The 27,777-nt window shown below is 37.4% G+C and overlaps 1 protein-coding gene across 2 annotated transcripts in view; it reads left to right on the top strand.

The window, feature by feature from the left end:
• The window catches only part of B3GLCT (beta 3-glucosyltransferase), a 63,210-nt gene extending 37,070 nt beyond the window's left edge, over positions 1-26,140 (top strand). Inside the window, exons 7-16 of one of the 2 annotated variants that reach the window (XM_032982888.2) lie at positions 4,023-4,159; positions 5,517-5,580; positions 9,066-9,197; positions 10,166-10,235; positions 15,581-15,694; positions 17,584-17,683; positions 18,672-18,791; positions 20,254-20,315; positions 21,146-21,290; positions 24,497-24,603. In XM_032982888.2, coding sequence (XP_032838779.1) covers positions 4,023-4,159; positions 5,517-5,580; positions 9,066-9,197; positions 10,166-10,235; positions 15,581-15,694; positions 17,584-17,683; positions 18,672-18,791; positions 20,254-20,315; positions 21,146-21,255 — 909 coding nt within the window. In that variant the 3' untranslated portion in view covers positions 21,256-21,290; positions 24,497-24,603. Of the gene's footprint in view, positions 1-4,022; positions 4,160-5,516; positions 5,581-9,065; positions 9,198-10,165; positions 10,236-15,580; positions 15,695-17,583; positions 17,684-18,671; positions 18,792-20,253; positions 20,316-21,145; positions 21,291-24,496 lie in introns of both variants that reach the window. The other variant, XM_032982887.2, reaches the window with a different exon arrangement.
• Positions 26,141-27,777: the final 1,637 nt, after the last annotated feature.

Consider the following 27,777-nt stretch of genomic DNA (forward strand, 5'->3'; position numbering starts at 1 on the left):
CCATCAGTCACAAAATTTAAGGTGAGTTAGACTGGCATGAGTTCATTCATTATTCATTTTAAAATGTCAGCAGTCTGCATAATAAAAAGCTGTTATACATTAATCACAATAAAAGGTCTACAAGGGGCATGTGGATAGTTGATGAATCCGCAGCTTTTCCATCTGGATATGTAGAGATTAGTAACAGAACTACCGAGATGGATATGGATGTAATATTGAGTGAAAACAGCTGTGTGAAAGAGACTATGTTAAGAGAATGACCTGCATTGATAACCAAGGTCATTATTAACTGCAGCAGAACTAAAAAAAGAGTGAGGAATATCTGATTTACATACAGACCTCAAGGCAAGCACTCAGATGGTGAGTTGTATCTGAACATCAGGAAACACTTTCTTCACTGTGAGGGTGACCGAGCACTGGCACCCAGAGGTTACCCAAAGTGGTTGTGGAGTCTCCATCCTTGGAGATAACTCAGAAGCTGTCTGGGCATGGTCCTGAGCAACCTGTTGTATGGGTGGCCCTGCCTGAGCAGGGGAAGTCAGACCAGATGATCCCCAGAAGTCCCTTCCAACCTCAACCCCGCTGTGATTTTGTGTTTCAAAAGCAGCTTGATTCAGCCTATGCTTTCATAATGGAAGATGGCAGCAAGGTTAAACCAGTTTGTATGTGCCACTCCTCTTCCTGTCATCCTAGCAGGGTGATAGAATACAGCCCCCAAAGATATGGAGAATCAGTAAACCAAGCTGATGGGCAGCAATGACTTAGTAACTGTTGATACCTAAAGGGTATAAAAGATCTGTCTAAAGAACAGTTTGTCTTTGAGAAACATAAGATATCATAGTAAGACACAGTGAGGGTGTGACAGCTGAAATCTCCGGTCCTGTGTATCAGACACAAGTCTCAAACAGATGAATTCTGTGGACTTGGTATTTGTAAGTGGATACAAAAGTGAGTGGGTAGAATCAACTTGCTAATCAAGTTAGGTAAAGTCACCTCTGCCCTCCCTGATGACCCTGTTGAGTTTTGTTGCATCACATTCCTTCAGCTGTTAAAGTGTTCTACAGACTCTGGAATGTTATTACTAAAGGTAGGTGATTTTTGCCATTTTTGAAGCACAATATATTAACTGATCTGGTTGATGGGAGTAGTCCATAATGCAGTAAATTGCATTCTCTTTTTAATCCACATTTTTGCCTATATGCGATTTGATTACCATAATTTCTTAAATTACTTTATAAATTCCTTCATATATAACTAATCTAATCCTGTAAAGCCAGCTTGCACAAATTGACTTGTCCTACTTATCAGTGTAGTAAATAAACAGTGTTATGGCCAAATAAGCTAGGAGAGTATTGACTGTAACTTGGAATGCCTTCACTGTGATTTGTGGCTTAATATTGCCAGAAGTAATATTATGTGAATGCCTGAGGAGGGTATATGTATGGGTTTAATTTTCTTTGCTTTATAGCGAAAGGAAAGTAAGGTTGTTTATTTTAATCCATATATTTTTTTGGTGTAAAAATTAGCATGCAAAATTAGGGTGAATAAAGATTTTTTCCTCGCTCTGTAGTGTAACAAAGTGGAGGTCCAGAAAAAAATTGTCTGCAAGTGGTACTGTCAGAGTAAAATGTTACTGTTTATTAACTGTTTCTGAAACGGAATAGTGTGCATGTGTTATGAATGTTTTGAAGCCTTGGGGGCCCAAAGAGTTAAAAATTGGTGTGCACAAATGCCTCTAAAGATTTATTTTGATTCTTTCAAGACAATCATCTTTGTGCATAAAAATGAGTATGTTTGCCCATTTTCTTTTAGCTCCCGATACTTTGTTTGGTTTTGAAACCTTCCAGTGAACGCTATTGAATCCTTCCAGTAAAGGAAGGAGAAAAGAGACTCTGTTGTGATTGGAAGGTATAAATCAAAGGGTGAGTAAGTAGGCACCTGGTAGCAACCCCTATGAAGGTGGTTAAAAAAATGGTAGGGAAAAAAATCTCCACCCTTACATTCTCCATAGATTGGGTAGTGCCAGTTTAACTGGCTGTTTCCTGAACAGATTGCTGAACACCTACTTCTCAGCCTCAGGAGGCACACGGGGATTATAGGAGCAAGCAAGTTTTCAGCATTTGTGTTCTGAAGAAGTCACAAGGTATATTCAGTTTAGTAGTATCGAGAGTAGCTGATCAAAGTAGAGGGGAGAAATGTGCGGAATTCCTGGGGAATGCACTCAGCACCTCACGGGTAGATGCACGTGCACACCATGTTACGCTTGTTTCAGTTCCTCGGAGGGTCAGTGTCCCTGGCAGGGGTGGCATATCCCGTATCTTTGGCTCATGGTTGCTTGTACGGGTCCTGGCCATCCTTGCAGAGGTGGGGTTCTTGAAGCAGGCAAGCAGTCAACAGCTTTGAGTCTGTGCGCGGCAAGACGAGGATCCCTGGTAGCTCCTGAGGGCTGCCCTGTTACTGCCTCTTGGGGAGCCAGCCTGAGTCCTGGCTGGAAGATTTGGGGGGGTTGCCAGGCTGTGTCCTCCGGGGCAGCCACTCTGGCGCGCTCCTGCCAGGCACAGCCAGTTGGTTTGGGCTGGAGGTGTCTCCTGGTGCGTGCAGACCTCTCCTCCGCTGACTCTGCCGTGTCCTCGCCCAGTCTCATCCCTTGCTCCTCATCAGCTCCAGGGAGCTGGGGCGTTTAGCTCACTGTACAGCCACATCTGCTTGGGGTTAGAATGATGGCTGTTGGGACGCAAGGTCCTCTTGGGGTTAGACCGTGGGTCTTTTGCCAGATGTTTCTACAGTATTGTTGTTTTCCCTTTTGTCTTGAATTTTGTGTAAATTACTTACTTATCTCGTGTGAAGTGTGCAAACCGTGCTAATGCCTTGAAGGAATTTTTCATTGTTGCTGATAGCTGCCCATTTAAAGGAGAGGAAAAATCAAATATTGCAGGGAGTATGGAGAAAGAGAATCTTTTGCGAAAAATCAGTTGCCCTAACTTTGAATCTGGTTTAGGGATGAATTGTCAGGAATTGAGAAATTGTCAGGAAAAAGAAAAAGAAAAAGAAAAACCTGATACTCTCATAATGTAAAGAACTTCACACTTTAAAGATTTAATATAACTCATAAGGTGATTCAGAATTCTGATTCGTTGTTTGTACTTACAGGCCTGAAAAGTAGTTTATGTATTTTTTTTTTAAATTACATATATACATTTATATTCTTTTTTCCCTTTGTTACAGTCCTTATTCTGCAAAAATTTGGTGGTATACTTAGTTTATACCCATCCTAAACAAAAAGATTACGACAGATGATAGTAAAGTTAAACAAATAGTATTTAAGCCTGTTAATTATTTTCAGATACAGCAGTCAGTGGTAAATTCTTAAATGCTGTTGTTTAAAACTCCACTACTTCTACTACTACTTAATTTTTTACTTTACAAATGTATACTTGTGACCTTCTTCATTTAACCGTTTTGAGGATCAAGGTATTTAAAATGAATCTGCTTTTTAAGTTCCCTAGTGTAAAAGAGGCTAGACAGATGGAAATTCAAAATGGAAATACATATCAAGTTCCTGAATGCAATGCTTTTGAGTGTCTTGTCTAGTCAGTAGTCAGTTTGGGCAGTCAGACACTGGAACAGGTTGCCCTTGAGAGGTTGTGGAGTGTATTCAGAACATGACTGCTCAGTCCTGGGCAGCCTGCTCTGGCTGACCCTGCTTGAGCAGGGGGATTGCACTAGACAACCTCAAGGCCCCTTCTAACCTCAGCCCTTCTAAGATTCTGGGATTCAGTGCTCTTTGAACAGGTGGAATAGAGGGCATATACTGGAGTTTGAAAATACAGTGTGTATTTGAAGTCGGAGAACTGCCTTTAGTTTCATTTCTTACCAAGTACAATTTTTGTCCAGGCTATTGTGAACAATACACTTCCCTTGTATTTGTTTTCAGGTTTGCTTTATTAAGCGTGAATGCAGTCGTCATCTTCACTAAGAGGATGCTGTAGATGAACAAAATTGTTTCCTATATTCCTTTACAGGAATGGTTTTTAGGTAAAGCATTGTATGATGAAGAATCTACAATAATTCACCATTATGCCTTTGCTGAAAATCCTACAGTCTTTAAATTTCCAGATTTTGCAGCTGGTTGGGCACTTAGCATTCCACTTGTTAACAAGTAAGAATTGAATTTTTAATCACTTCCTGCTTACTGATGATAATGAAGAATGTTTAATTTATACAGTTTTTCTAGGTGCGAATCAATATTATTTTAATGAGTTGTGATTTAATATGAAATAATATTTTCTGTAAAAGATGAAGGTATTCATGCAATACAGTTGAAGGTCTTACTGCAGATCATGTAGATATGCAAAGCCGTGTTTGAATTTTGAGCTGTCTTTGAATTGAAGCTGCTGATTACAGCTTGGCTATGGCAGACAGCTTGGGATGTACCCAGCCAGTGCAGGCTGGCCTCTCACGGCGTCGACTTGGGAGCCTGCACTGAGCTTTTGCTGCTGCCACCTGTATTATCAGCACCCATGCTGATACGTGTAAGGCTACTTCAGTTTGAGGACCTAAGTTGCATAGCAAGATGTTCAGCCAGGCACAGGAATGCACAACTCGCCCTGGGTATGCATACATAGACTTGTGCTCCCACTGTAAACTTACCCAGAAAATATTGCTGTGATAAAACTCCGTTTCTTCCTTATTCTACACATTCCAAGCATAATTATTATAAATAAGCGCTTAAGAATTCATTAGTAGGCAAGGGTATAGAAACAGATTTCTGTATCATTGCTCTGTGTGTGATTTATTTTGCTTCACTCTGCCTGTCTAAAATTTAACGTCACGTCAGCTAGTTAACAGTTGTCCAGTACTAGTCATTCAATTAGTTCAATACCATCACTTACCATTTTAAAAATGTATTCTCCACCAGACAGCAGTTTTATTCCTGTATCTTACAGTGATTGCATTGCCCTCTAGAAGTGTTTCTCATGCTATAGAGACAACCTAGATATTTCAGATCAGATGCTTAGTTTTTAAATGAGATTTTAAAAGTTCATAGATTTCATAAGTTGAATGCATCTTCCTATAGCAAGGATTGATATTTTCATAAATCAAAGGTGCCTAAATACTGTGCTTTGGAATACATAAAAAGAGAATATTACCTGAAATTCGAGATGCTGATCAATATTGAGCTTCAATTGTGCCGCTGCTTATAATCTGTTGAAAATGTTATGCCAGACTCTTCATGCACACCAGATGAGAACTTGATTCATGGGCAGGAAGAATGTATCAAAATGTGTGTACTGAAAACTAAATAAAACATCATCACACTGTGCTCAGATTAAAAAAAAAATTAAAAATAAAAAGAAATATAAGTTGCTTCTTGGGGCAATACATATAGAAGTGTGATTTTTTTTTTTTTTTCCTTATAAGATGGCCAATAATACCAGCCACACTTTGCTGCGTATACTAGTGATTATTTTTTAAAATATTTTTTTGAGTAAATTTCTTCATCTTTAATTATATAGGCTTGCAAAGAAGTTGAAAAGTCAACCACTCAAGTCAGACTTCACAATAGATTTAAAGCATGAGGTAAGCAGTGATGTGATGAAAGAAAAAAGTGTCTCAAATCTGTATATTTGAATGGTGATAAATTATAATGGAAATAACAGATTTTTCTTAGACATTGCTAAATTGACTGCAATGGCATGTTTAATTTCTTTCCCTTCCTTCAGAATATTGTAATACTTTATATTTCAAGCATAGAAGAATTCATGAATAAAGTAGCATCCATGTATGAGTACATACGTGGTTGTATACAATAAGGTGTCTTCTCAGGCTTGCTCTCTGAAGGAGAGAAACTTCTAATTCATGAATTGTAAGCTGACCTGAATAGTATCTCAGATACTAGCCAGCCTCGCTCCCTTTCTAAATCAGACTCCAAGAGCTAAATGTGATGGAGTTTGGATTAAACAGTCTGAGGAACCTCACTGTTGTGTGAACAATCAGCTCTGCAACTTGCAAGTCTGAACTTTTTTTTTTTTAAACTTTTGCACAAGTTTTAAACGATAGCTACTAGGTTTTTCAGAGAATAAGTGAGTTGACTGAAAGGAACATGAGACTAAGGGGAGGGGGAGAATCTAAAAGTGTATCAGTGCTAATTTTTCTGAAGGTTTTTCATTTCTCTGCCTTCAGAATGTCTGTATTGTCACCAAAGTGAACTCCCAGGGTGGGGCAGGAGGATGAATCTGGAATAAGCTTGCTGATTTTGGCCTGAAATTATAAGTGATGTTGAATTCATTTTAATTTTTTAAAACTCCTGGAAGCCAGCTATCAATTATGGTTCTGGCCTAGAAAAAAACAAAACCAAAACCAAAGCAAACACTTTACTTTAAACTACTTTATTCTGTAATGGTTATAAACTTTCTCAATTCCAACAGAAATCTACAGTGTATTTGCAGAGTATAAACTGGTAGCATATTTAAATGAACTTGGTTTTGTGCCAACGCTGTTCTTTCATATAGTTTCCCCTCTTTGACTGATGTATTTCTCAAAAGCAGCTGGATCCCTCTCAGCTTTCATTTTGCTACATAAAACAAGCCAACAAACTGTTTCTTTCCTCCTTCTGATTTTTCTAAATGCAAGACCTTGGGGCTTCACACTGTTAATCTTCTTTTTATAAGTTACCTCAAAGTCCTGCGTATATTCCCAGTATTCCAGTCTACCTCAGCACTGACAAAGCCTCTAAAAGTAGTGTCATTTAAAAAAAAAAAAAAAAAATCATTAACAGACATTTCTTTTATGTGCCACAGATTGCTTAATGAAAAACAGTTGATCACTCGACTGGCAAAATTACTTTCATGCACTTATTATTCTGTTAGCAGTTCTTTGCATATGTTTCATTTCAGATTTATTGCCATTGATAACCTACCTCGGCCCTGTAGTTATTCCTTCTGCACAGTCTTGTGTCTCCCTTGAGACAGTTCCATTCCCCCTCATTTATTTTATAAATCACCATATTCTCCTTCTTAAATCATTTTTATCTCTACATCCTTCTTGTGTGAATCAAGATTGACAACAAATCAAAGAATATAAGCTGTTATCTTTAATGATTGTGCGTAATGTTTAATTTATGAAGGATGATAAATGTTTTAAGAAATGTTTTAGTTTGATAGAGTCCTAATAACATGTGCCTCTAGTCTTTGGTGTTGTATTGTGCTCTGTATCAGGTTTTTTTCATCCTACTGCTTTCCAAGTCCCTATTTCTTATATCTGTAACATTTATGTCACTTTCCATGTGGAAGGCCTGTCTTACAAATATGGCAAAGGGTTTTGTCATGCTGCTGTTTATTTGTAGATTGTTTTTTAGACTTTTATGTAACTGCACGATATATAGCATATTCCCTGATGCTTATTCAAAACTGGAAGTGAATAATGGCTTTTCTGTATATCTAACGTAAGAACTGAACTGGGACTAAGATTAAGACTATTTTTTGTCCTTGTATTGTAAATCCATTTCTTTAAATTTACGAACAGTCCATCATCCAGTTCTGTATCCAAAAATAGCACTCAAACCTCACTTCTGAAATATGATAGCTTCACACCATTCTATGGCTTTCTGTTGAAGGTTTCATTGTTCAGTGGGAAATCCTAGCACATCATGAACTTTCATAAACAATTCATGTTAAGTTACAGTTGTTAAATATTCTTTGTGCTGCAGGGGCATGGTTTCTTTGTTGGTTCCTGTGATAGACATTAACTCTGAATAGCTGAATTCTGAAGTAATACGATCCTAAAATGTACTGGAAGCTCTTCAGAAATCCCATCCCTTGCTGTTATGTAGTCTTCCAGCTGCAAGGCAGGGTCAAGAACCACTTACATCCCTTAATGTGAATGTAGAGACAAAGCAAAAAGATAACTTTGGAGATGTGTATGTGTGGGTTTTTTGGCTGCTCCTTACCACGAGCATGCATGCGTTACACGTAACTTTCATACTCCTGCACTCCCAGCACTATCAACGGTATTTGTCTTAACTGCCACTCAGGCTCAAGCATTTTCTTCCCTGTAGAATGGCCTCTCCCTTTAGCACTTTGTTGAACTCATCTGTAATGCTAAGATCACCTGTGTTTTCAGAAGCATTGCTAAAACAGCAAATGAACAGGCCACTTAATAATGGGGAGGCAAGGAGAAATTAGAACTTTTGAACTACAAAACTCATCATATTGAAAGAACCTGTGTCTGAGTTACAGTGGTTTAGCAAGTCGCTATCAGCTGAGCAGTGGTAGTGACCGCGTTTGTACTCACAGCTCCCAGTTGTCTGCATCCTCTCAATTACAAGGAAAAGTGCAGTAATTTAAACAATTTTCAGTGCAATCAAACTAAATGTTTTTACTTTGCGGCTGAGGTGGTCTAAGAGTATATGTGTAGTTGTGACAGCCTAGTTGCAATCAGGAACTTGCTAAGAAGTTAGCATCTAATTGTGTTCTAGTATGTGACTGTACCCTATCAAAAGTTTTTCAAATCTGGAAGCTAAGTTTCAAAAATACGATTGTATTCTCAACCTTGCATCCAGTCCTAAAAGGGCCTGTAACAAACCGGCACTTCCATTCTATTCCCCCTGGTTCCAGAAATGGCTGTGTGCAGATAAGTTGGGATTTTCTGAGGAGGTTGAAACCTAAATGAGATGGTATTGTGGTTTAACCCCAGCCAGCAACTAAGCCCCACACAGCCACTCGCTCACTCCCCACTGGTGGGATGGGAGAGAGAATCGGAAGAGTAAAAGTGAGAAAACTCACGGGCTGTGATAAAGAGAGTTTAATAGGCGAAGCAAAAGCCACTCACACAAGCAAAGCAAAACAAGGGATTCATTCACCACTTCCCATCGACAGGCAGGTGCTCAGCCATCTACAGAGACAGCAAGGTATGCAGCTAGTTAATCAACTAAGGGACAAATCTTCTGCAGCATCCCCTATTTTTCAGTTTTTCTGCTAAGTTTGTCCTGTAATATGATTTCTTTGTATGCCCTGAGAATTTTTATCCAGTTTCATTACTGATATAAATGGGTTTTATTTCCATAGATTGCCCTGTATATTTGGCAGAAAGGGGAAGGACCACATCTTACTCCAGTGCCTGAGTTCTGCACAGATGATGTGAATTCCTATAAGGTTGATCATTGTGCAACTACATTCAGTAATTTTCTGCCACTGTGTGTAAGTACCATATTTTAAATACCACTTGCTTAGTAAAGGTAAGACTCTTACTCAAATGCATTATACTTGACTTTAAATATCTCAAACCTTAAGAAAATATTTTTCAATAAGTTAAAAAAAAAAGTTTGTTCTGGCATTATCTATCTTTGTATACGCTTTCAGCCTACAGAGGCACTGGATATTTCCTGGCAAACAAATATTGCATATGCTTTAAAGGATCTTTCTACCACAATGTTTGTTCAGCCCAAGATCTATAAAGTATTTCTCCTTAGATTTCTTTGAGATACTGAAGTACAGATAACCTTTTTTTCACAGGTGAGAATCTAAAACTTGTTGAGGCTAAAGATAAAATGTAAGATAGTATTTGTTGCATTGAAGTACAACCCATCTCTTTCACTTCTCGGAGAATATGATACTATGGGTTAAGTGTTGCTAGAGGCCAAAAAGTATTCCATGCTTCCAGGAGAGGAAATTTCTAGGTGCCAAAAAGGAAAACAAATAAAAGTGTTTAAATGATTTTATTACAGTTGAGGAAACTCAGAGATTTCTAGTGTGTAGCATTTAAGCTTCTTTTTCCAAGTAGGATACAGTTCAACATGTTTACATAGTGATTAATTTAGAAGAAATTAAGAAAATGTTCTTCTTCAGATGAGTCACTCTTAGTTCAACAGGTTCTACTACTTATTCTCTTTTCCTAATGATAGGTGATTTAGTTCACGTTAGAATACTACGTCAATGGAAAAAGTATTTCAATAATGTTATTTCAGGGATTTTAAACCACTAGTGACTTTTTTTCAAGAGACAGAAATGTACTTTCTTATATATCACTGGTATACTATTCTACCTCGTATGCTATACAATGAAAAGGTATTTTCTCTTTTATTATAGATGTATGGACATATATATCCTATAAAATGTTACAGGCAGAGCCTGCAATTAAAACATTAATTTTTATTTTGTTTATATAGGGAGAGCCAGTGAAAAAGGAAGACGTTTTTGTTGCTGTAAAAACATGTCGGAAATTTCATGGTGACAGAAGTAAGTTGTTGGTTGGTTGAGGTAGTAGTTTTATACAATATAGTTTATGAAATTACTGTTTTAAAAACAAGCTGATATATGCTGTCTGTTTTGCTCTTGGGACTAACTGTGTGCAGAATCCACTGAGAAACATGAAAGCTTCAGAATTGTAAACAGCTTATTTTTTGGGTAGAATTTTTTTTTTGCTATTCAGAGTTCTTCAAGAGTGCTGTAAAACATTTAAAAGTTGTGGTTGTTTGATGTTTCATCACTAGCGATTGGTTGGCAAAAATCTTAAAATGGAGTATCTAAATTAAAAATACGCATAAAGTTAGCTTATATTGTAAGTTGGAGCTGTTGCAATATTAATTAATATAGCAGCTATTAATATTCTTCAGTGTGTTTCCCCCAGCTAATTGGTTCACTTCTGTTCATTGTACTAGCAGTGACAGTTGTGCAGCTGTATGGTGGCTGATTTAGAAATTTGAACAAGCTGAAAAGTCTTTCCCCTCCTCCTCCCTTTTGTCCTGCCCTCCCCTCCAGTAAAAGAGCGAGCAGCTTATGCTGTCATATTGCCTCTATCTGTTGTCACCCTATGCAATTGGATGTGCCCATCTGTTTTATAATGCTTGGAATGGGAAGTTTTGTTTCTTATAGAAATCTGGTCGTCTGTAGAACTTTGTCCAAACTGTAGCCCAGATCAAGAGTTTCCCAAGCGTGCAACACTATCGCATGTTTCATCTGGAAATTGTAGTGTTATACGAGTAATGTTAGTCACCATGGAAGTACAACCATGATATCCGTGGTAAAAACAACAAACAAGAAAAACTAGCACAGCCCAACAAGATACGTCCAGTGAGTATTACCTTCCTTCTCAGAGGCATGGAAAATAAAGACACAGATTGACACTCAGCTTCAGCTAATACACAGTAAGGCTCAGCTAAGTTGAGGTAGATCCATTGTCTACAAAATTTGGAAGGAAAAATTCCAAATCCACTAACTTAACAGAAGACATTCTGCCTACTTGATGCCACCTACCAGTTCATTCTAGTTTACTTCCAGACATTTTGTTATTAAGGAAATTCAGGAAGGGATTTATTTCCAGGAATTTACTTGAGCTTTGTGTTTCCTTGAATACTCAAGGTACATCATGTTGTCACCCTTAGGCTTAGTTTGGTCATAAAAGTAATTGAAAGTGATTATTACTGGCAAAAAAAAATTGAAAATGAAGTAATGGCTAGTAGTTGTACCAAGTTTGAGGGGATGTTTTGCCACACCTACAGTCAGAGGAAACGATTCAGATAAGTTCTTTTCTTAACTAAATCTCCCTTTTTTAACGCATTCAAAACTAAGTTCTGTCACTTGTAAATTTAGATTGTTTGGCAGTTGCTGTTTTTTTCTTCAAAATAAGATTTATGGAATTTTATTCTTAATGTTACTGCACTTGTTGAAGGCACGTTTCTAGTATTTTAATCACCTAATCATTAGTCTATCTTTAAAGTAGCTTTTGACAAAACAAAATTGACTGTCCTGTAATTGGAGTTCGCTGAAGAGTTCTCCTTTCTGGATCCATGCTTATTTTCTTACATCAAAATTAAAATAAACAAAAAATCTAGAAAGTCAGAAAAGAACATAAGGTTTCAAAAAGATAGCGTAAACATCCTTCAAGAAACACCTGTTGAAGACTGAGGAAAATTCTTGAACTTTCCTCACAGCTTCCAGTGTTATACAATAGAGGATAATCTTACTCAAGATTTTGAAAGATTAATGGATGCCAGCTTCAGAGAGCTCTTTTTACCTGGTAAGTCATTTTCTATTGTATGCCAAAAACTACATTAGTGCAACACTAAGGCTTGCAATTCGATGTGCAAAAGCAGCTAAATTTTATTTAAGAATTTACTTCAGATACAACTCTCCTTACACGTAGTATATATGGTTATAAAAGAAAATTTCAAGACTGCAAACATACATCAGGGTTCTAGAGGTAGCACAGATAAAATATAATAAAGAGCTTAGAGCTGACCTTCTATAAATATCTCTGTAGTGCGGTATTAAAATTTCTATGTGATCACAAGTATTAACACAAATTTATAAATATTTGCATCAATAGCTAGTCCAAAATTTCATATGGTTGTTCTTTCTTGGGAACATACAGGTTGTTAGGAATTCTGAAGTATTGTGGGATTCAGTTTACAGTAGACGTTAGTCTGGATGGTGACACTTCAGTCAAAACAAGCAAGGAAATGAGAAAGACAGTTCAGCTAGTAGCCTCCTTGTTAGACCATTTAACTGGGGTGAGACTCCAGTCCTCGCTTCAGTGAACATTTTGTCATTTCTATAAAGAAGGGGGACGCCACCGAAGAAATTGAGAAGCTCAGTCTGTAATAGCAAATAGTTCTGTATGTTAAAGCACCCTACTGAGGTTGAGGTCCTTGGCTGGAGAAAGGTAAAACAGACTTTAGAGGTGCATCTCTTCTGCCAGGTGAAGGTTGGAAGCATTTTGTATGTCTATGATGCTTCTGTACTGGGGCCTTGTTTTCTGAAAGCTTTCTGGTTTTGTTTTCTCTAGAAACATTTTTTAAATAGAACAGTTCCACAAAATAAGAAAATAATTTCCTGCCTCTTTGTTTTCTTACTCTAGTTGGGGGTGCGGGGAAAAAGGTTTATGTGGCATTCTCTGCCAATTGATGCCTGATTATGCAATGTTATATGATGTAATGTGACTTTTTATTACATAAGAGATAGAGCTAATGCATTGTGAAATTCCTGGCTTTGCATTTCAAAACTCCACTGTAACATATGAACAAATTTTTTGTATGCAATTCCCTTTGGATTCTCTATGCAAAAATTGAGTGCAGTTTTACATTTCTCTGAAAACTTTTAAAAGCAGTATTGATCATTGCACAATGCTACAGAAGTGAAGTTATATTTTTTCCAAATATTAAAGTGTTTCCATTAGTGCATTGAGTTGGTATTACTCTGTCTTAACAGTTACCTTTCAATTAATTTTAGTGTTATCAAACTGACTGTTGGTCAGTCACAAATAACAAATCCTTCAGGTCCCTGTGTGATCAGAGTAGAGGAAAGTGAGCAAGTAGGTAGGCTGCAGACAGCAAGTCAGGTGATGGATGATTCCATCAGGAGGCTAAAATGAGTTACTCACAAACATTGGAGTTACAAAGCAGCAAAGGGAAGTTATGTACATATTTCCTTCATTTAAAGAACTGGTGAGTTGACCCTGGCTGGACACTGGGTGCCCACCAGAGCTGTTCAATCACTCTCCCCCTCCTCAATTGGACAGAGGAGAGAAAATATAACAAAGGCTTGCGGGTTGAATAAGGACAGGGGGAGATCCCTCAGCAATTACCTTCACAGGCAAAACAGACTTAACTCGGGGAAATTAATTTAATTAATTGCCAATTAGAACTCAGAGTAGGATAATGAGAAATAAAACCAAATCTTAAAACACCTTCTGCTCACCTCTCCCTTATTCCCGGGCTTAACTTTACTCCCGATTTCTCTACCTCCTCCCCTCCAGGGGTGCAGGGGGACAGGGAATGGGGATTGCGGTCAGTTCAAAACACGTTTTTTCTGCCACTCCTTCCTCCTCAGGGAGGAGGACTCCTCACACTCGTCCCCTGATCCAGCATGGGGTCCCTGCCATGGGAGACAGTCCTACATGAACTTCTCCAACCAGTTTTTCATGAACTGCTCCAGCATGGATCCCTCCCACGGGGTGCAGTCCTTCAGGAACAGGCTGCTCCAGCGTGGGTCCCCCACGGGGTCACTGGTCCTGCCACCAAACCTGCTCTGGCGTGGGCTTCCCACAGGGTCACAGCCTCCTTCAGGCACCCACCTGCTCTGGCGTGGGGTCTGCAGGTGGAGATCTGCTCCCCCGTGGACCCCCATGGGCTGCAGGGGCACAGCCTGCCTCACCACGGTCTTCACCAGGGGCTGCAGGGGGATCTCTGCTTTGGTGCCTGGAGCATCTCCTCTCCTCCTTCTTCACTGACCTTGGTGCCTGCAGAGCTGTTCCTCTCACATATTCTCACTCCTCTCTCCTGCTGCTGTTGTTTCACACAGGTTTTTTTTTCCTCTTCTTAAATATGTTATCCCAGGGGTGCTACCACTGTCGCTGATGGGCTCAGCTTTGGTCAGTGCTGGGTCCCTCTTGGAGCCGGCGGGCACTGCCTCTGTCAGACACGGGAGAAGCTTCTAGCAGCTTCTCACAGATGCCACCCCTGTAGCCTCCCCCACTAACGAAACCTTGCCACACAAACCCAGTATAGCAGCAAACATCAAATTAGGTGATGGATGATTCTAGCGTGGGGCTAAAATGGGTTGTTCCCAAGCATCAGAGTTACATAGCAGCAAAGGGAAGTTATTTAAATATTTCCTTAAGCTAAAGAACTAGCTGCTACCAGTGAGACCTACTGGATGGTGTCAAAGATCGTAAAGCAGACAATGACAGTGGAATGCAGTGTTTCAGAGTAGTTGCTCATCTAAGTCCACTTATTTTTTTGAAATGGAAAAAGGTCATTATTTTAATCTGATAGTTTTCTTCCAAACCCCCTGCTGGTGTTTGGCTTTTTTTGTGTTACCCATAATTTATTTATTTCTGAATATAATTTAAACAGTCATAACATCATTATTAGAATTTTGCACGATCAATTTTAAATTAAATAAGAAAAGAATTGCTTTTGTAGAGAAGCATTAAGCACTCCTCCTTTGAATGGCATCTGCATTGGATCAAAATGGGTTGTATGATATTTATAAATGTCCTTCTGTGAGCATGTCTCCAGAGACAGGTGCTTTTGAGCATTAACATGACATTGCTGTCAGATATGATGCATATAACACAAATGTAGCATTTCAAAAGGTGCATTTGCTCTTTTTCTGATTCAGAATATTTTATGTGCTGTACAGCTGGATATGCTGTTTTTAAAATGAGACATTTTCAATACTGGAAGAATGATTGATCTCTGATGGTGTTCATGCTGACGTGTGCTATAAAGTCTACCATAGCAAGTGTAAAAGTAAATGATTTCCATAGTTTGGTTGGCATAAATGTAAACATCACAATTTTCAATGTAATACGAATGAAACTATAGTCATATTTTTTAAAGTAAATTTATTATTATATAAATAAAACTGCTGTGACTGGTTTTCATAAAAATGTCAGATTGTTTCTCTCCAAATATTGTAGGAAAATAAAAAGAACATTTAGAACCATGATGCTGTATTTGAAACAGCTTTTTCATTACCATGTGTAGGAATATGTCAATTAACAAGGTGCACAGATGTTTTGATCAAGTATTTATTTTAATCAAGTTACTTGTGTTTCAATGTCAATGATTGTTTTGCAGTACCAGTTGTAAAGCAGACTTGGGAAAGAGAAGCTGCCCTTATTGAATACTACAGTGATTACGCAGACATCTCCATTCCCACTATAGATTTAGGTGTACCTAATACTGACAGAGGTGAGTTATTGACTGTTGTACTCAGTTTTACACAAATAACTGTCTAAAGATGGTAAGTTTTATGGATGATGTGTGTATTTCATGTATAGGACATAATTTAGAAATTCTGTATTTTTATACCATTTCTATTTGGGCAGCATAAACTAAAAAAATGCTTTGCCACACAGGAAACGCGTGGAGAGTACAGTCTTCACCTGTGTAGGTAGAATGTTCTTTTTAGTAGAAACCTGAACACTGTGAGTATGAAAGCGTGGGACACTGATACACTCCAAGAGACAAAATTTGGTGTTATTAGTTGAGGTAAGAGTAACAGGTACTGAGTTATTGTCAACCTTGAATAAGATCTTCAGTAGTAGCACGAGTCATAGATTTATTTCAAAAGACCTCAGACAGTGGCAACTCGTTATTGAGCATAAACTACTTGCCATATGGTATTCAAATATTACGTGCTTGTGCCTAGTATGTCTTGGTTTAAGCACAAGAGTTTATTAATTTTAGTTTGTTTGTTTGTTTTTTTTTATTTGAGCTATCATTCTTAGGCTTATAGTCTCTGCTAGAGGCTATTACTCATCTTCTAAATTAGAAGTGCCCAAGATGTGGCCCGTTAGCTTTATCTGGCCCACTAGGTCAGGTGTTTTGATCTCTGGATTATTTCCAGCTTCCCAGCTGCCTTTTTTTTTTTTTTTTTTGTCCTCCACAGGGTCTTTTAGAGGCGAATAGGCAGGGATTGCCATTTGCACAGGTGCAGTGTGACATGTGCAACCAGTGAGTGTCCTCAGGCTGTGGCAGACCTGCTGTGCATGGGTGGATCATCTGCAGAAGCTGTGCCCAGTAGTTCTAGTCACACCACGGGGAAGGGACCTTCCGCACTTGGCATTTGGGACCTGTGGGCTACTGGTGTTCTAAATTAAACAAATTGAGCTGAGTTTGCTCTAACACTGTTTTTGTCCATTTTTTGTGATGGAATATAAAAGAGATATCTTGGGTTTAATTTTGTAAGTGTTCATATATCAGTCTGCAATAAGTTCACGGTTTCACAAAATCAGCAAAGACAGGACTTCCTTTATTTCTTACGCATAGAGTTACTGCATTTTCTCAAAAATAGTTTTAACAGAAAGCAGCTTCAATAAGCTTCCTTATTTTGTAATGATTGTTTAGTAATTGTAATATTGATAGTGATAACTGCTTTAGGCACTCGCTTGTGATCTAGATGAATAAAGACTGCTTCTTCTGAGATCTAAAGATTCAGTAGAAAACTGAAACTTCTTGTTTCTCTTGTCCTTCTCATTGTGAGCAGGGGTGTTTCATTTCTCAACTCTTAGTAGAAGGTGGTTTACCTCTCAACCTCATTATAGTCTTGTGATAAATTTTAAGACCTTTCCTTGCAGGAAGTTATCAGAACCTGAGTTGCCAGTGATGAGTACGGCAGCTTAGTGTAGGCTTGAGTATTTGCATAGAAGCAGTAAACCTACCTGATGCGTCATGAAATGCTATGAAAATATCTTGGAGTATTTTGCAGAACATGTTTCTATCATAGTCTCTTCATTTTACCTTTTTTCGAAATTAAGAGTAGCAGTTTGCCCAGTATTGTTGAACAGCTTAACAGGTTAGCTGGAATAAAGCTAACTTTTCAAGTTTTCAAAATTCAAAGAATTTCCATACTTCAACATCCTTCAAAAGTATGTTCCTGCATAGAAAGAAATGGTTGTGTTGGAACAAATACCAGTCAGCACAATGAAGGATGTAATTTAGACTTGCATCTCAGATATTTTGCCGGTCATTTCCAAAATGTTTTGCATAGAGCAATAAACTGCTTAATTAATGAAAAATTGTTTATTACAAAATTAAATTTTATTTACATGTTTATTCTGTTACTTCTCTTCCTTTAGGTCACTGTGGGAAAACTTTTGCCATTTTGGAAAGGTTTTTGAATCATACCTCTCCCAGAACTCCTTGGTTAGTCGTAGTGGATGATGACACACTAATAAGGTATACATTGCAATACTTCAGGAATTACCACTGTTCATGCCAACAGAAGTTTTAGAAATATTCACCTCTTCTTCTGTATTTAAGAGATACAGCTGCTTTATTAGTTATGTAGCTTTATATTCCTTTTAAAGAAAAAAATTGTCACTTTCCTTCAGCATTCCTTGACTGTTAAAACCCCCGTAATCTTGTAACTTGATAAGAGCTATGCATATTGGTGTTATTATGTAATTATATAGTTTGAATATGATGACACATTGTGATTCTTCAGTGTAGATATGTCTGAGCTAATTGGTTTTAGTGATTTGCTAGTACACTTTCTAAGATGTATTCCTCACATAAATGTGTCAGAAAAGGTTCCATAAGCTAGGGTCAGTTTTTGGAGTGAGAACGGTGTCCAGGGACTTGCCTTTGTTAGAAAATAGATCCCATTCACATGAAAACTGGCACTGCAGTGTAAGTGAAATAAGACACAGTGATTAACCAGCAGGATCACATGGTCATGAACATGAGAAGAAATGGTTCAAGACAATACTTTACATGAAATCATGTGACAGAAGAAAAATTTGGAAGAGGCTGTAACTGTAGATAAAGCAGGATTTGTAAAACTAAATCTAGTTTTTTGTTTTTCAATTCCTGGGCAGAAAATATCGTTTGCAGAGAACTTACCATTGTTTGGAAAAAATAATTTAATGTTTTCTCTGAGATGAGACTCAGGTTTGCTGAGAAGCTTTGTCTGCTTCAGAAAAATATTTTAAGCTAATTGATTCATCATTTGACCAAATTCAGCGGTCATATCTCATAGCCAATAACACAGCATAAATTTTTGTGTAACGGTTGGTATCTCTGTTTTTTGTAGAATTTCTGAATTTCTCCTGTAATTTTTACTCTATTTACTAGAATATCACTTAGGCTAGCGATGTCTGTTTCAAAATGAATGTCTACGTGATTTGTGATTTTATTTTTTATTAAATGGATTTTCATATTATAGTATCTTCAGACTCCGAAAACTGCTCAGCTGCTATGATCCCAATGAACCAGTATTTCTTGGAGAGCGCTACGGTTACGGCTTGGGAACAGGAGGATATAGTTATATCACTGGCGGAGGAGGGTAATTTGTTTAAAGTCCTACTGAGATCTGCACCAGTCCCTGCTTTGAGTGCAAATGTTTTGAATTACAACACAAATCAGTTTCAACAAAACCAGTAATGTTTCCTAGTGCAGTTAAAATGTAATGGTGCTCAAAGACCCAAATGTGCTAACTAGTAAGAAGTTGTGGTGCCCATTGGGAACAGATCTGTAGAGCGAAACAGGTGGTGCTGAGGACCACGCGTGTTTCAGGAGGAGTCATTTCAACTTGACTGGTTCTGTGAAGCGAGTTATCAGTTATCTATCTGCACCACATGTCCTCCCAATACAGACATCTTGCAGCCTTGTTTCATCTGATAGAATTCATTCCGCATACTCAGAGCCCATCTTACAATGTGATTCAAAGTGTAGTAAGCAGAGACAATTGGGATAGTTGCTTAAAAAAATACCCTCATGATCTGAACTGTTGTCAAGTTTGCAGGAGAACCCAAAGCAGCACACCTGGCGATACGAATAGCTGCAATGAAAATATTCATTCCTGTTCTCTTTCTTTGTCCAAGGAGAAAAATGATCACGATTCTCATTCTGGTTTTGAACTTCATGCAATGATTAATGGAGAGATAGCTGAGGAAGGCGTTTGATGTTGATGTCCTGGAAAATAGTTTCTCAGAGAAAGAGATTGTTGTGGGTTGATCTCATGCATGAGACACATGGGTCCCTGTGATTGTATGCAAAATTTGGTTTCAAGTAACATATATATGAACTTTCAGGCTGGCTCATATTGCAATAAGAATGATCTTAAGACTGCTTTGTCCATCTTGTGTGTCTGAAGCAAGTAGTGTGAATGGCTGAATGTCCTTAGTGTCTTCCTCTGTGATAAGTAATGGCTGTACTAACTTCCCAGATTCTTATCCATCTATAAGTAAGTAAAAATGAATTGACTGGCCTCCTCATTGTTTTGCATAGTTCCATAAGGTCTTACTTAAGTAGGGTTTATGCTTGAATTGAGAAACAAACCTTCTACTGGTACTGGTATATTTGTTGATTACCAGTCCTACACTTCTGTATCTTTTTAGTGTTTGTCTCTTAGTTTCTCTTCTGTCATCTAGATGTGGAAATTTGGGGGTTATTTTCATTCTTAGGTGTGAGCAGATAGAGGCACCTATCTTGCTTCATACCCTAATTTTGAGAAGCTTCATTTTAAGTGAAGAATTCTATGTAACTGAAGGTACCCAGTCCAGATAATCAACTTAGCAAGTATATCCCCCAAATGTGTGCAATTTACACCGCACCTTCTGTGGAGCAACGCATGCTGGTCACAAGTCCCAACTCTTTTGTTCTTATTTTTTGTTTTGTTTTTCTGTTTTGGTTTTTTTTTTTTCCCATGTCTCTAGCTTATTATTCATTCTCTATTTGATCTGAGTACTGAGATACGACTTCCTATTGTGCTTTCCTTTATTTTTTTCTTTTTATGATACATGCAGTCGTCACAGTTGCAATGGTAGTGATGGAGTCTTGTACAACTTTAATCTCACAGTATTTTCAGGTCAGTCTTTTTGCCTTAGCATTTGGTACTTGCAGAAGTTTTTCCACGTCCCACTGTCAAGCGAAGGATTGTCATATAGTGGTTTCAGAGTGTGAATCTTTCTAGTATAACTTGCAGTAGCTAGAGTACCCTGTGTTCTGATTGAACTGGGTGGATGATGTAACTTCAGAAAAGATAGCTGTGGAATACTAGACAAGAGGATATTCCCTCAGCTGTTGAATTTAAGACATCATCATGTTTTTGGTCTATTGATGGCTTATATTAGCGATAATGATCTAACAGCTCCAGGCCCTGGTTGATATTTAGATAAGCAAGAAAGTTAGGATGAACAGAAGAGCCTTGCAATGGCTTCAAGGAACATTTTTCACTTATGGAGAGAACTCTGTATAACAGAGGATTCAAGGACTGACAGTTCAGGTTTAGAGTCCTTTTCATTTAATTGCTACATGATAACTAACTGAACAGTCCATTTGAGTAAGACAGAGGAGAGTATCCCTTTAAAGTTCTAGCCAAATTTAGGAAGAATTATGAGCTGCATTAAAAATGGTGGCTAAATAATTAATTGTTGAAATAACAACAGTTGGCATAACTGATATAATTAATTTTCATTACATAAAGTAATTATCTTTCAGAAAATGCCTCTTACACTACTTGTCAGTACCGACTCCTCAAATTTTAAAATTTCAGATATGTTGTACCAGAGGGCTACATTTTGTCTTGAACTTTTATATCATTTAGCAGTTGGTTTTTTTTTAGCATTATTTAATTACAATTGTTTGGCTTCTCGAGTAGCTATTGTCTTACACGTTTCATTTGCTTTTTTTATTCAGGATGGTTTTCAGCAGAACAGCTGTTCAGAAACTACTTGGTAGTAAATGCCGGTGTTACAGCATGGATGCACCTGATGATATGGTCCTTGGGATGTGTTTCAGTGGCTTAGGAATCCCTATAACACATAGTCCACTTTTCCATCAGGTCAGAGAGTTATTTTTACTGGTATTTAAAATGTATTTCATTCTTTTAAGTATACACATAAAACAGGACTCGTAAATACTGCAAACTCGATCAATGTGTAATAACGATAACCAAGATGCTGCTGCTATACCTTATTTCTCTCCAGAACAAGTCTGATCAAGCAAAAAAACTCACGCCACAATACTTTTTTCTTCAGATAATGGAGAACTGACTGCAAAATTTTTCAGTAAATTTGTCTTCTCTACTTATCCAATCTCTCTATTAATTCAGTGTTTACTATTCTGAAATATCTCATTAGTGAAGACATAAAAGGTAAAAGTATTCCCAGAACTGTTGCTTTCGTGGTTAATTCTGAAGGGTGGTTTAAATATGATAAATTGCCCTGTGCTAGCACAAGGGAAAAAGAGGTCACAAAACATAATTTTCTTGTGAGTATATTCTCTAGTCTGGGAGAATTGGGTTGGAATAGATTTTAACGTTGTTTCTGTCTTCCAGAATATTTAACAATCTAACTGTAGTGTCACAGTGGAAAACACGATGCATTGAGTCCCAGAAAGATTTGCTGCCTTGTAAACCAAATAAACACTTTACCTTCCTCCCATGGCATTAAAGAGAAGAAGCACTTAAGATTTTTCCCAAACAGTGCTCAACTTTTTAAAAAATCAGCATTTAAATCAGGGCAGTGTTTGATGTTTTTCAGGTGTTAATCTAGTTTAAAAAATGGGAAGACCTGGGTATCTGAATATGAACTGAGAATAAGATAATAGACTACTTGAAAATTAGTAAATTGACATGTAATTCAAAGCAGCTGTAAGAGGGAGGAAAAAGATTGCTATTTAAATTATCAGGTTTTCCTATATTAAGGTTCTCTTTCTGATTACATTTATTATTTAGAGAAATGGGAAGACTGAGAATGCACTATTCAATATTTTAATTCATTGTCCATGTAAAAAAAATCATATCTGTTTACTTTTCTGTTGTGTTTATCATTGCTTACTCCTTTCAGTATAGAAAGAAAGCAAGTAATGCATCTTATAAAATCAGCAGGTTTTGACTGATTTATGCTTGCGCAGGTGTTTTTTAAAAGAGCCACCTAATTAAAGGAGTTGGAAAGAACAGAACTCATTTTACAGATTTGTAGGAATGGCCTCTATACAATAAAACAAAGCATGTCTTTGTAGTCTTTACTGGTGTGCATTTGATACTGAATCACTTTGAAAGTAAAATCCTAGCAGTTTGATTTTCCACGCAGAAAATGACACTGGATTGTAATTTGTCTTTGGTGTTCCTTGTAACAAATTCTAATTTAACATACCTTCAACAAAAATTAACGCTGGAGGGAAAGCTACTGAGTAAAAATTGTGTGTGCTTATTCTACAAATTTCACTATCATGCAACAAATATTTTAAAAATGAGAAGACGAAAACTGAATTTTCTGTCAACCAGAAAATTTTTTTTTTAAAGACGTCAATGAAATATTATGATGTACAATGTTCCTTGAAGTACACGAATGCAAAATTGTAATGAGTATATATTATGAAACAAAAGCAGGGGTATCTTCATCCTCAGAGTGTCTTTGATGTTACAGTGTTTGCTCGGTCTTCCTGGTTTCCTGTTTGCTAAATGCTAAAGTAGATACATACTCTGTAACCTGTTCCAGAGGCTTTTGACATGATGAGGCACTTAAAGAGAACAGGAACCTTGTTGAGTAGCAGCCAGGATTGGGGTCTTAAATATAAAATCTGGGCAAGAGCAACGTATTTGGCTTTTGTAGGATACAAAATACACATTCTAGCACAAAAAAACAAAAACAAAAACAACCCCCCCCCCCCCAAAAAAAAGTTACAATAATTGATTCCACAAAATGTAAGGAATAAAAAATTCAGGAAATTTATAGCTTGAGGTCAACCACCTATAAAGTGGTATGATTCTTAGAGAGCAATGTAATAAAAATGATAGTTGCTAGAGCAGATCTCATTCTTTTAGAATTATGTAAACACCAAAATTTTGTCTCAGTAGCTCAATAAAAAGTTGATTGATTTTCAAACAGCAGAAATATTTCGTCTCAGATTTCTAAAAACTGCCTTTGTCCAAAGTAAATCATTCGGATTTTTGAAACCTAAATGTTCATTAAAGATTTTGTCAAAAGTCTTGAAGGAGACAGGTCCCTCTTGATTTCTCCAGTGGAATTTTTTAAAAATAAGCACTCAGTGGTTTAAATATCAACATAAAAAACCCCAGCACCACCACATATTCAGATTTCTTAATGTCAAATTCTGTTGCATAATTTTATGACAGGAGAGTATATGGAACTGCGTAAAGCACACAGCATGTAGAATTCATTAATACCCCCATGAGTAGGCGTAGCGTGCAGTATTGAATCAGTTACTGGCTTAGGCATCAAATCACTGATTCAGTATCCCAATCACTCAATTTTCTTCTTGTGTTTTACATCTCAAAAAACCCAAATGTGTGTCTTCCATGCATTTTTCTTTACAAAAACTCTATTTAAAATAGCAAAATTTACTTATTTTACCAGGGACCACTACAGGTGGGGCTTTTTTATACAATGAGGCACTTAGATGCCATTAAACTGTCAGAGGAAATAAAATATGCTAGGTGCATTAAGAAGTCAGCTGCATCATGTAGCTGTATTGTAATTCTACCTCTTTTGCTATAACCTGTTAAGGAATTAACGATGCAGTTTTCTGGCACCACAATATTTCCTATGTTTAGCAACCTTTCCCCATCACAAAACTTCATATATTTCAACCTTATTGGAGTCTTCCAGTCACAGTGGCAGTGCTAGCAACTCTCATTAAGAGAAGGAGCAAGAGAAGATTAGTTAAAATCATTTTGTCGTTATTGAACCAAAACTGTATATTCAAAAAGATGCAATACGAACTACAGTGTTTTTCACTTGCTTTCATAGATGGTGACCGTTTCATCCTGAGAAATAGGGCATATTTAATGTCAGTGTAATTCATAGCATGATGGCTGCAGCCCGAGTTGAAGATCTAAACTAATGTCTGTCAATTGATTTAATAGAATGATGTGAAGCCCCCTTTGTTATCAATTTGTATGTTTTGTAGATGCTACATTGCTTTTTTTGTGATACAGCGGCCATTGAACGGTGATACTTCCATGTTCTAAAATTATTCTTCATCACTGAGTACCAGTGGTTTTGCTTTATTCTTCCATCTTAGGCAAGGCCAATGGACTACCCGAAAGGCTACCTTTCTCACCAAATTCCAGTCTCATTTCACAAGCATTGGAATATTGATCCAGTGAAGGTGTATTTTACATGGCTGGCACCAAACACAGAAGAGTCACTTAATGGAAAGAAAGTTGGATATCACAGAGAGGATTTGTAAGCAGTACAAGAATGTAAGTATTAATTAATGTACTGCAGATCGAGAGACAGTCACTACTGTGATTTTTGTGTTGTTCTCATGTTGTCCATCTGTTGGTGACATAGAAGACAGTGTTTTGTTCCTGTTTGTTACATTCCTTCAGAGCAATGGAAGAAGGCACCTAAATTGACTTTTCGATTCTCTTGTTACATTTGGATTCTTTTAAAAATGTTTTTGGGCTTTCTATACCAATAAACTTGAGACACGTTTAAAATGTCTCATACAACTTTATCTGTGTTCTGGTTTGGACTTTCAGTCAGCATCATTTTACCTTTCTTTCCTTTGTTGTCTCAAAAGCTGAAGGTATGTATTTGGGAGCCTAATATTGAAGATGTGTTGAACAACTATTGAACATCATCTCTCACTGATGTACAGAAAACAGTTCTCTAAACTGTTCTGGAACAGGTTCTTGATAAATCAGAACAGAGATACAACTTTGTTTCTGTGACCAGGAGCTAGATTGTGTGAAGGCTAGGTTCCTTTATACTAATTTCAAATAGAATTGGGGTAGATGGACCAAGCATGAACCACTGTTGTACCTGTTAAGTTTATTAGCGTTTGTGAGGAATGTCATGTTCAAAATCGGAACGTTAAGGACAGGGATTTCTTAAGTGGCCACGGGAGGTCACTGTGGCTCCTTTAGAAACCTTAGCCACTGTGTATCTATTTGGCAAGTATAAATGTGACTTAAGGATTTTTGCAGAACGAACACTTCAGTATTTCTGATGTGTGCATTTCAATAGTAAATGGGTGCCAGCTTTAAAAAGTTTGTTGTATCCCTAATTTATATCATCAAGATAAGTAATTTTATGTATACAACATGTAAAGAGTGATTCATATTTAAAAAGTTCTTGATTTTTTTTCTTTGAGTAATTCAGTTTTGTAAAAATGTTTGTACAAAAACTTTCTTTAGTGTGTTCTAAACTAATTTTTGTATTGTAAAACTGCTCCTTTTAAGATGACATTATATGGCACTTGTATGCTGTTATTTAACTTGGCTTGCTATATTGTAACCAAATACAGGGTCTTAAAGCCATACTGCTGAAGTAATTTGTGTTTTGTTTTCTTTTAGTAGGTTAAAAATGGATCCCACTCCAAAGTAATGCAATACTTTTTCTTAAGTCAAAGTAGGGGAGCCACTGATTCCTGTTTCAGTATTCACTGAAGTTGTATAAATATTGTTTGTGAATGTAGCTTGTGGAATTTTAAGCATTTGAATAGCAAGCATATATTCATAATAGATTCAAAATCTGAATAATAGGAGCAATCTATGTTATGTCTTTTTTCTTTTTTTTTTTTTCCACTATCAGTGCCTTAAACAGTAGACATTTTACTGATGCCAGGACTATGTTCTCCGATACCGTGGGTGAATTGTTAATTATGTTTACTGTTTAGAACTGTGAGAACTGAAAGCTGAATAAAAGCATTCTTCTTTAACCTTTTGTGCCTTTTTCCTCTTTGCAAACCAAGTACAGGATTATTTAAGCACCTGTGTCATAATTTTATCACCTGAACAGTGTTCTGTGGTCAGTTGTACTAAAAAAGCAGCTTAAACTTTTTTTTTTTTTTTTTCTTCATATTCTATCCTGACATGCTTCCCCAGATTAGGTTAACTTTCAAGTCTCTAGTTTTATGCAAATTAAAAATGCTTTTGCAATGGACACTTCATGTGATCGGGAATTTTGATGCTATCACAAAACATATGTCATTAATCAGATTCTCCAGAGGTCTTGCAGCGTAGTCCGATCACTTCCAACTTCAAGCTGGTAGTACTTCACAGCTCACTGGGCCCTGCAAAGGCAGGGTAGGTCAGGCAAAGACAATTAGCTTTGGGTCCACACTGTGTTGCCGTTGTGGGCTTCTGTCTCGACTCATTCATTGCTTGCTTACTCAGACTTACACTTCTGGCCTGACAAACGTAGTAGTAGCCGTCTTAAAGTCCATCTTTTCTCTTGCCTTAGCTCTGGGTTTTACTGCAAGGATATTAGTAAACATTAGTCTTCTGACTCCAGCCTTCATAATTTTGAAAGCAGTGAGGCAGGAATTTACTCAAGTATTCTGCCCCCAGAACTCTGACCTTTGAGACATAACTAATGATATGCAACCCTAGCAGCAGCATGACAAAAGTGACCTTTTATTCCATGAACCAAAAAATTAATGATTTTTTTTCAAGCATAGGATCCCAGAGAGTTTCTGAAAACAAGATGTGGAGCCTTCTATATTAAATTTAGTTTTAGAAGACTCAGCAAGTCTGCTACTGTCTGAAACCTGAAGACAAAATTGCATGTCAGTGAGCCCGAACAGTACTAACGTTTGTAAGGAGTATCAAGGGGATTATAAATGTTACAAGGTTAAAGCAAAGCAAGAGAAGGGGAATTCACAACTCGCTTTTGTAACAGGCAGATTAGAACAGGACTGCAAAGTTGAGTGACTGCTTGAAGTTCCCTTTTCTGGAACATTCAAGAATTGTGGTGTGAAAAAGAAAACCTGGGAATCATTATTGACTGTTTTTAATGTTTATAACAGAAACTGATGATATATTAAGATATTCCTTTCATGGAATTCTCTTGGTAATTTGTTTGGTTGGTTAATCTGCTTTCAGGAGCCAAAAAATACCTTGAAATACTGGTGCCTTCAAAATAACTGGGTATGTAAATGATGAGTGATGAAGTATTTGAATCCCTTATTTGATCACCAGGGAGAATGAGGACTGTGAATCTGTTTTTATTAACCAGTATCTACAGATGGCCCAGGCCTGGGGAAACCCAAAAGGAACTGATCTTTGTCTCTTCCTCTGTGAGAAGGAAATGGGTGAGTCCGAGGCAGCTTGCCAGCTGGGTAACTTTGGTTTTGTGCAGGAAAACTTTGCCCTAACATCATCTCTAATGACTGCTGACTGGTGGGAGGAGTCCAAATGACTTTATTTTTAGTTTCTATACTTCTCATGGTTTAGGACTTTTGTTATTGTGCCTGTAACTAGAATATGTCTCAGCCAGAGGCCCAAGACACCACTCCATTAGAATCCCGGAAAGCAAGATCAACGCTGGGTAGGGACTGCTGTAAGCAGCTACTGT

Source organism: Tyto alba, unplaced genomic scaffold (genome assembly GCF_018691265.1).
Source record: "Tyto alba isolate M040663 unplaced genomic scaffold, T.alba_DEE_v4.0 Super-Scaffold_2, whole genome shotgun sequence".
NCBI classification, from domain to species: domain Eukaryota; kingdom Metazoa; phylum Chordata; class Aves; order Strigiformes; family Tytonidae; genus Tyto; species Tyto alba.